Source organism: Acomys minous (genome assembly GCF_964271855.1).
Source record: "Acomys minous genome assembly, chromosome: 20".
NCBI lineage: Eukaryota > Metazoa > Chordata > Mammalia > Rodentia > Muridae > Acomys > Acomys minous.
The window spans coordinates 15943341-15952989 of NC_140502.1; the positions used below are offsets into that span (position 1 = coordinate 15943341).

Consider the following 9649-nt stretch of genomic DNA (forward strand, 5'->3'; position numbering starts at 1 on the left):
TTTACTAGCATCAGCTTTTACTAATTTCCAATTCTAGCCTTTGGAGAGAAGCCTCTAACAGTGAGGAATTTCCACAGTAAAGGTCAATCCAAGGTGTCCAGGCACTGGAACTTTGTCAGGCAGGCCTTAAGGACACCTGGTTATTGGGGTACTGGAACTTTGTCAAGCAGTGCCCCCAGAATTCTTGGCCTCACCAAGGCAAAAGGACAAACCCAGGGCCTACTAAAACTTTGGGGGACATTCTTATCTCCAGATAAGCTATTTTCTTCTTGTACCAATCTAGGGCCACTCTACAAAACAGTGCTCTGAGCACCCTGGGCACAGCTGCTCCTTCCCTTGCAGGCCCCTCAGGAGACAGTTGTGCCCATTGCTGCTCTTCCTATAGTCGCAGGTGTCGCAGGGGTCGCAGGTGTCGCCAAGGTCTGTATCCCTGGATGCAGAGAGGCTAGGAGGCTAGGAGGCTAGGAACCCTCAGGAGAAGGGATACAACTTCTAATGGCTCTAGGGTTTTGTGGCCACCCAGTCCATCCACCTTCTCAGGGGCAATAATCTCCACACAGCCTGCGGGCATAGATTTCCCAGTGTGGCCTTAGTCTCAGGTACTTGATCAAAGGCTATTTTTTTTAAAGATAAAAGCCCCTTTCACTGCTTGCCACTGCCCCATATGGGGCTGTCCTGTTCTTGGCAGTGTGGCTCTCAGCAGGCATGTGGCTGTGTGCCCTCCTATCTCTTCTGTTTGTCTGTGTCTCTGGGTCTGCCCTTTCTGGCCCGAGAGCCTGGCTGTTGCCAAGGCAGAGGCCTCGTTTTGACCGTCCTGGAGATGTCACGGTGGGGGGCAGTTTCTGCATCCTTCGCTTCTCTAATGGTACCATGTGTGACTTCAGTGCCCCACCGGCTGGGCTGCAGGCTTCAAGGTATGTCCTTGCTGCGGGGCAGGGGTCTCTGAAAGCCAGAAGCAGCTTCCAAGGTTGTGCAAAGCCTCGGAAAAGGGTTGATTATCAGAATATGGGATAGATGGCCACCCTTATGCTCTGTGTAGAAAGGTAATAGCTCTGTAGCTCTCCTTTTACACTGTCCCTCTCCCTCTATCTTTCTTATTTGTACCATAGGCTGCTCCTGCACTGGGTGTAATGTATGTGCTCCTCAGCTCGGGAGGATTCTTGAGTTTTTGTGTTTTCTTGCTTCTCGAAATAGAATCTAGGCAGGTGTGTTTGCTGAATGACTAAATATGTAATTAATAGGGTTTTAAAAGACAGTGTCTGGCTGTGTAAATGAGGCTAACCTAGAATTCACTTTCTTCCTGCCCCCCACTTGAGTACTGGAATCACATATGTGTGCCACCATACTTTGCTACCATGTTATTTTTTTTAAGTTAATGAGTAATAATTGCCTATGTATTTGGTACAATGCAATATTTAAAAATGTATAGATTATAGAAGGATTAACCAAAGTCAGAAACAGATCTATAATTTGCACACTTATCTTTGGTGAAGCTAGGATATAAAGTCTAACATGGGAGGTGGAGGCAGGAGAATCTGGGGTTTGGGTACGAGGGGCTTGGAAATGCCTGAGTTGGTGAAGTGTACACCCAGAGTTTGTATTCCCAGCACCTACATGAAGACCTAGCATGTTGAGCATCTCTAACTCTGGTTAGGAACATTGGGACAGGCAGATTCCTAAAGACTGCTGGCCATCAGCCTAGCTGAAAGAATGAATTACAGGCTCAGCGAGATAACCATTCTTAAAAAGTAGGCCACAGGGAGGGCCAGTGAGATGGCTCACTGGGGAAAGTGCTTGGCATATGGTCCTGATGGATGACCTGAGTTTGATCCCTCCCTGGAACCCACCAAAAGGTGGAAGGAGAGAAGAGCTGTGTTACAAGGTGTTTCCTGACCTCCATGTGGTAGCATGTTTGGATATACAGGCAAATTATATACACACATGCACACAGAATAATGTTTTTTAAAAAAGGTGGAGCAGCAAGTGAAAAAGCCTTTACCCCACATCAGAGGATTACACCCATGCATAACACACACACACACACACACACACACACACACACACACACACACACAGAGAGATAAATAGACACAGAAACACATACACACAGAAAGACACATTGACACACTCCACACAGAAACACACACACAGAGAAAGACACGTGGACACACTCCACACAGAAAGACACACACACACACACACACACACACACACACACACACACACACACACCCCAAACATGGTTAAAGAAGATACTAGAAGTTGACATCTGTCTTATACATGCATGCATACACATACACACATGAAAAGAAGTTCAGGTTATTCATGGCTATAATTCTATATTCATTCGAGTGTGAGGTCAGACTGGTTCATATAGAGACTCAGACTCAAAACAAAAGCAACTCTACTCTTAACATTTAAAAATGTAATTAAAATGTACAACACCATTAGGGTATGGTGCCATTTGCTGTTAAACCAAAGCACTTAAAAGGCAGAGGCAAGTGGAGTTTCAGACCAGATAGGCTGCAGAGCAAGACTAGGGTCACCTGTGTGTCTGCTGGTTTGGACTTGTCCACCGGAGCTTGATAGGTCCAGTATTTGGGTGCATGACAGAAGACAATGACAGTCTTTCTCCAAAAATAAATTAATTGCCAATAGTTCAGCAGGGAGGAGAAGTGCCCCACACGGAATTGCCCCATCTGTGATTGGTGGTTGAAGGCTCAGGCTTGTGTGGGCCCAGTGCAGGCAAAAGAGCTGCTGTGATATCATGCCTGCAGTGTCTCAGTCATGTCCAAAGACCGTATTTCAAATCCCTTCTCTCTATCTTTGGACCTTCTGAAATAAATGTTAGGTACAAATAACTGTATCCAACCAAACTATTCAATAGATTTTTTTGTTTTGTTTTGTTTTTCCAGATAGGGTTTCTCTGTGTAGCCTTGGCTGTCCTGGACTAGCATTGTAGACCAGGCTGGCCTTGAACTCACAGCGATTTGCCTGCCTCTGCTTCCCAAGTGCTGGGATTAAAGGTGTGCACCACCATGCCCGGCTCAATAGATTATTTTCCTTGTTTCCTTGAGACAAGGTCTCCTGTGTAGCTCTGGCTGCCTGGAACTAGCTATGTAGACGATGCTCTGGCCTCTGACACACAGAGCCTCTGTCTCTTGACAGCTGACAATAAACATGTGTGCTATCAAACCCAGCTCATGCACTAGATCTCCAAATATTGCTTCTGTCTAGAAACTATTCCCTTTGATTACCTTCTGCACATTCCCTGTGGACTCCCTTGGACTGTTCTGCTCTCTGCTCCTATGTATGTCTCTACACAAGTATCTGTGGTCTCCTCTTTCCCTCAGTGTCTCCAACTGGGGCTACAGGGTGGCCCAGAGTTTCGTGTTTGCCATTGAGGAGATTAATAGGAGTGCTCACTTGTTGCCCAATGTGACCCTGGGCTTCTCCATTCGAAACTCTGGGGACTCAGTGCATGGAGCCCTCCACGAGACGATGAGCTTCCTCACGGGGCAGGAGGAGCCCATCCCCAACTACGTGTGTCAGCATGGCTCTCCTCAGGCTGCGCTGGTTGGGGACACACGGTCATCGCTGTCTGTGTCCATGGCCAGACTTCTGGGGCTGTACAAGTTTCCTCAGGTGAGTTGCTCATAGCCTTATTCCTTCATGAGTGCAGTACCATCCCTTAGTGATGATGTGAAATTTATGTTGGTGGTCACAGTAGTGAGGAGCTCCACTGTGGCGGCAGGTTCCCTGAAATGTTCTCCATTTCCAACCTGGTCCTCTTCTCCATGTCTGCGTAGTTTAGAGAGAACTATAGCCCCCCTGCATTGACAAGGAAACTGAGGATATAACAAAATTCAAATCTATATTTTTAAAAATTTACTTATTTTAATCTTATATGTATGAATGTTTTGTGTACACACACACACACACACACACACACACACACATTTACCAAGTGTCTATTGAAATGAGAAAAGGACATTGGAATTGCAGTTACTGATGTGTTTTGGCTGCTATGAGTGTGCTGCAAGTTGAACTCAGAACCTCTGGAAGGGCAGCAAATATCCACCTCTCTAGGCCCATGAGTTTTGCTATGTGAAATACATTAAGCTTCATCCAGTTTGCTGTATGCACTCTTCATGGAGCTGAGGTGACAGGTTTCAAGGGGGTCACCAAGTTGTTACATATGTACGTGGATCTGAGCTCCTATACTCATGGGTTTGCAGCAAGTGCTTTTAGCCTTGAGGCGTCTCTCCTTCTTCTCAAGTTTAAGTATGTTTAAAGCAGTAGAAAATCCATTTTTTCTATTTTGTACATGATGACACAGCCAAAGCCAATCTTCATTTTTGATTTTAAGGTGTGTGTGTGTGTGTGTGTGTGTGTGTGTGTGTGTGTGTGTGTTGAGGCAGGGTTTCTCCATGTAACCCAGGCTGCCCTTGAACTCTTTGTCCTCTGCCCTCAGATTCCTGAGTGCCCTACACTATCATGTCTAGTACAAAAACTTGATGTTTTAAAAATATGTAAAAAACTTCTTGTTTTTCTCCTTGTAAGGCTGCAAGAAAAGCCTCAGTTAAATTTGTCTTTTTTAAAAATTTTTTATTAATTTATTCTTGTTACATCTCAATGGTTATCCCATCCCTTCTATCCTCCCATTCTTCCCTCCCTCCCATTTTCCCCTTATTCCCCTCCCCTATGACTGTTCCTGAGGGGGATTACCTCCCCCTGTATGTGCTCATAGGGTATCAACTCTCTTCTGCCTCAGTTAAATTTGAATTCCAGGATATGGAGAGATGACTCAGAGGTTAAGAGAACTGGCTGCTTCTTGCAGAGGACATAAGTTGGATTCCCACTACATATGTGTAGTCTCACAATCGTCTTAAACAACGTTTTCATCAATGGGACTTCCCTTTCTGTCCTTCATGGGCAGCAGACATAAATGTAGTGCACAGTCACACATGCAGGCAAAACACTCATACATGGAAAATAATAAAAATTAGAGTTAAAGAGACACAATCATTTTTAGTCTAAATTTGTCCCAATATTTCTATTAAAATATGATTTGTTTTCAATTAGTCATGTGTGTTTCATGGGACAAACTTATACTTAAAACATCATTGTTTGTCTGCAATCCAAATGTAACTGAATATCTTTTGTTTTATTGACTCTTCTGGCAGGACCACTTGTACGAGATGGGGTCAGCCGTGTCCCTCCCCATGAACCAACTAGATACTAGGGTCTTTGTGTAGAGACAGAATAACCTGTAATACCTTGTAGTGGCTGGAGAAGTTTTGTACTAATATTCTGAGGCAGAATAGCCACATCCTGTATTGCTAAAGCCAAAATAATGTCAGCAGCAACAACAACAACCTCCCACAGACACAGAACCCCACTTTTCACATTTTTAAAAACTCACTTTTTTCATGAGTGGATGGTACCATCTATTCCTGGACAAACTGAGAAATTCAACTGTGGTTTCTCTCAGACTTGGGAAATCACACAATGGTGGTTTGATAAGAGCCCATAGCTTATTGGTTCTTACTGGGGACAGCAAGATGGTTTATCATGCAAGCATTCTTCATACCAAGGTTGGTGACTTCAGTTTGTGCTTCTGGAACCCACCTGATGGAAGATAACCAGCCCTCTCAATTTATCTTCTTTCCTCTCCACAGGCACGAACATAGGCACACAGATGGACAGACAGAAGGACAAAGAGATAGACAAGCGCACGCACACATTTACATATGAAATTTCTAAAGGACAGCCTAACATGGCTAGGAGTCAGACTAAGCTGAGCTGTAGTGCAGGAATAAATATGCAGGGCAGGGCGATGGGCAGGACCTGATGAGGAAACAGGGAAAGCTATCCCACAGGGCTGTCTGGGATGCTCATCAGTGAGGGGGTGTACAGATGCTTGGCCGAACCAACACAGCTCCGGAAGCGTGATATCAAGTCCTGTATGAAAATTAACTTTATATTTTAATATACATCTATATGGATGTGGAAATGTCTTTGTGAGCCTGTGCCACAGGTGTGGGAGGAAGCCAGAAAAGGCTTCTTGGAGCCGAAGCTAGAGGCAGTTGTCTGATTCCCAACACCTGATGTTGGTGTTGGGAATCAAATCCGGGCGCCGTACGAGAACAAGAAGGGCTCTTAACTGCTGAGCTATCTCTCCAGTTTCCTCCTTGCTACATTCAAAGCAGACCATTAGCTTTCACCTGTGTTCTGGATCTCATCCACTCTCATCCTGCCCGGCTCTCCCTTGACAGATCAGTTACGCATCCTCCCTGCCCAGCCTGAGTGACAAGATCCAGTTTCCATCCTTCTTTCGGACAGTGACTAGTGACGATAAGTCCACCCGTGCAGCCGCCCACCTGATAATTCACTTCCAGTGGTCCTGGGTGATCATTCTGGCCAATGATGATGAGTTTGGGCAGCAGGCCAGCTTTCTGGCCACTGAGGTGCTGAGCCCAGCTGGTGTGTGCATTGAGCTCCACCTCTATGTCCCTTCTGACCAGTCCTCGGGGAAGATTGAAGAGACTGTCCAGAAGATGCAGAAATGCACTGCCAAGGTCGTTCTGATTTTCCTAAACAATTCGAATTTTGAGTTCATCCTGTATGGCTTATTTGGTGTAAATGTCTCAGGCCACGTGTGGGTCAGCAAGGAAAGTCTGCACATGGCTCTCGTGCTTGCTGTTCCAGGCGTTTCCCGGGTCCTCCAAGGTACATTTGGCCTTCTGTATCACAGCAGCAGGGCAATTGGCTTCCTTGAGTTCCTTGCTCAGCTGCGCCCTAGCCAGACACCAGAAGACATGTTTATAAAGAAGTTCTGGGAGGTCATGTTTGATTGTTCATGGCCTCAGCAGAACAGCACAGTGACAGAAGGAGTTCATTTCTGCTCCGGGAATGAGAGTCTGAAACACAAGCAGTATCCTTTCCCAGAAGTGAGTAAAATTGATGCTGCCTACACAGCTGTCTACAGCATTGCCCATGTCCTGCATGATGTGTTATCCTGCGGGCATCAGAATGGGAAATGTATGGACTCCCAGGACTTCCATCCCTGGCAGGTGAGAGAAGACATGAGTGGATGTGTGGATGATTCAGTGAAAGTCGGGAATCAAGATGTAGGTTTTTACTAAGCTATAGTGCTATAGCAGACTGTTTGCATCAGCTGTGCCATCTCATCCTTGTTACTGAGATGTATCTTAGAAGCAGCATTGGACATGTGGTCCATGCTTGCCTATGATCTCAGATGAGTCTATTCCCAGTCATGTTGATTGACATAGCAAATTCAGGTTGTTTGTAAAATTAATATTTTAGAGAACAGTAAATATTTTTTAGTGTCCCCAATTTGAGCTTTCATAAATAGAGGATACTTGTCATTATACACATGCTGCAAATTCAAATTTCAAGGAGAAATTTTGGTGCATGAGTGTGGACACATGTGTGTAGTCATCCTGGCCCAGATGGGTTGGATGTACACACATGTCTGAGGTCTGAGGATGATGTGAAAAATTACCTTGCAATCACTCTTCTACCTTATTCTTTGGGGCATGGCCTCTCTCGCTAACCAAAGGACTTGTTTGTGTGGCTAATCTTCCTAGTCAGCTTGCTCTGGTCATCTTCTGTCTCCATGTGATGAGGATGTAATTACCAAAGTCTTCCTCAGAGACTTGACATTTAGGTGGTTTCTAGATATTTGAAATGCTAACCTCAAACTTGTTTACTCAATGAGCCAATATTCAAGTCTGTAGTTATTTTTATATTTTAAAACCTTAGTTGATGACTTCATATATTTACATAATACATTTCGGTGATTTTGCTCTATTTGTCTGTCTGTCTATCTATCTATCTATCTATCTGTCTGTCTATTTATCTATTAATCAATCTACATCTATCTTCAATCTTCTCCAATGAACTCCAGGCAGCATAGGCCCAGGAGCCTCTTGGAATCACTTTGCTCATTATTGAGATAAAGTGAGGGTGGTGGCTAAGGAGGGGGGGCTACACTTTCATACCCATCATTCAGCTTCTCTGAGTCTGTACTGTGTGCCTGGTGAGGATTCATGTGGTTTTTGACCAGTAGAACAGTTATAGTTCTTGGCATTTTGGCTGAGTTTGCCAGATTATGATTTACAGGAGGATGGGCTTGGTGACTCATATCTGTCACCTTAGCACACAGGAGGTTGACTTCATAGGATCCCAAGTTCAAGGTCAACTTATAGTACAAAGCAAGAACCTGTCTAAAGATAAGCACATGTGATGGTGGTGATGTCTGTTTGTGGCCTATGATGAAGATATAAAGTAGACGAAAGAGTGAGGAGCGTGTGAAGGGAAAGGAGAGGCAGAGAGGTTGAAATACCAGTGTTGCAGAGAAGAGGACACGAAACCTCTCCACAGAAAGGCAGCACTGTTGATGTCCAGGACAGCATTTATGAGCACCATAGAATGGAGACAAATAAGAAGAGCCACATGGGTGTGAGTGAAGATGTGTGACAGAGTGGTCTGAGTGATTGGGAGGCCTCAGTGGGCTGGGTCCATTCTGTGGAAGATACAAGTGTTTGGCATTAAAGAGCGTAGTGGGATGGAAGGCTGTGCAGAGTAGTGCACAGCCTAATGAGACCCTAGAGCCAGCACCCCATTGAGATGTTTCTGGGTTTAATTTTAAGGGCGGTGAGATTGTTCAGTGGATGAAGGCACTTGTGCCCACTTAAGTGCAGTTCCTGAGTCCCTCATGGCATGAGCAGGAGAAAATATTTCTGAGAGTTTTTCTCTGAGCTCTGCAACATGGGCAAGAAGTATGTGTGCACACACGCTGAGTATATTATATTTAAAAATTTCAGGATAAAATATTATGAAGTGTTATTGAATTAAACCTAGAATTTTTTTATTTCTGAAAATATCACAGTACCTTGAACTTCATTATAAATACTGAAGTTAGATTTTGATGGAAGTTGCTCAGTATCACTGCAGAGGCCATATAGAGAAGACCTAGGACATTCCCACCCCAGTCTACAGTGTCTCCTTTTTATCCTCAGCTGCTTCATGCCCTCAGAAAGGTGCACTTCAAGACTCCTGATGGAAGTAAGATTATGTTTGATGACAATGGAGATTTGGTGACAACGTTTGACATTTTGCAAGGACAGAAGACCCCTGAGGGTGTATTCCATTTGGTTAGTGTAGGAATGATAGACCCTCAAGGTTCTTCAGGGAAGAAAATGATGGTCCATTTGAAGAAGGATCTCCACGTGAGTTGCCTGAATGCAGAGGTGACTCTTGTCCCAGAATGCTAAAGTCTACAGGAAATTCCATATCTAGGGTTCCTCATCCCTCCTTGTGCATGAAAGGGATGTGGCTCTGGATTTGGCCAGTCAGTCATAAGTGAGGATGTTCTTTACCTACTCAGAGACCTTTCTCTGGATGATACTGAGTGAGCCGAAAAGTAAATACATCAGAGCTGCTGTTGGTGAGATGGCTCAGTGGTTAAAGTGTTTGCTGTGCAAGCACAAGGACCAGACAGTGGTCCTCCAGAACACTTGTACCTGCTGAGTGGGCGGTGTGGTACCTGTAATTTCATTCTTGGATGGTGGACGCAAGGAGATACCAAAGCAAGCTATGTAGTCATACTAAGCATATCAGT

At 44.7% G+C, this 9649-nt stretch overlaps 1 protein-coding gene across 1 annotated transcript in view; it reads left to right on the top strand.

The window, feature by feature from the left end:
* Window positions 1-705: 705 nt before the first annotated feature.
* LOC311591101 (vomeronasal type-2 receptor 26-like) overlaps window positions 706-9649 on the top strand; it is a gene marked incomplete at both ends in the record, with an annotated part of 14784 nt that continues 5840 nt past the window's right edge. Inside the window, 4 exons of the mRNA XM_084770469.1 lie at window positions 706-914; window positions 3354-3645; window positions 6279-7076; window positions 9048-9257. Coding sequence (XP_084626595.1) covers window positions 706-914; window positions 3354-3645; window positions 6279-7076; window positions 9048-9257 — 1509 coding nt within the window. The remainder of the gene's footprint in view (window positions 915-3353; window positions 3646-6278; window positions 7077-9047; window positions 9258-9649) is intronic.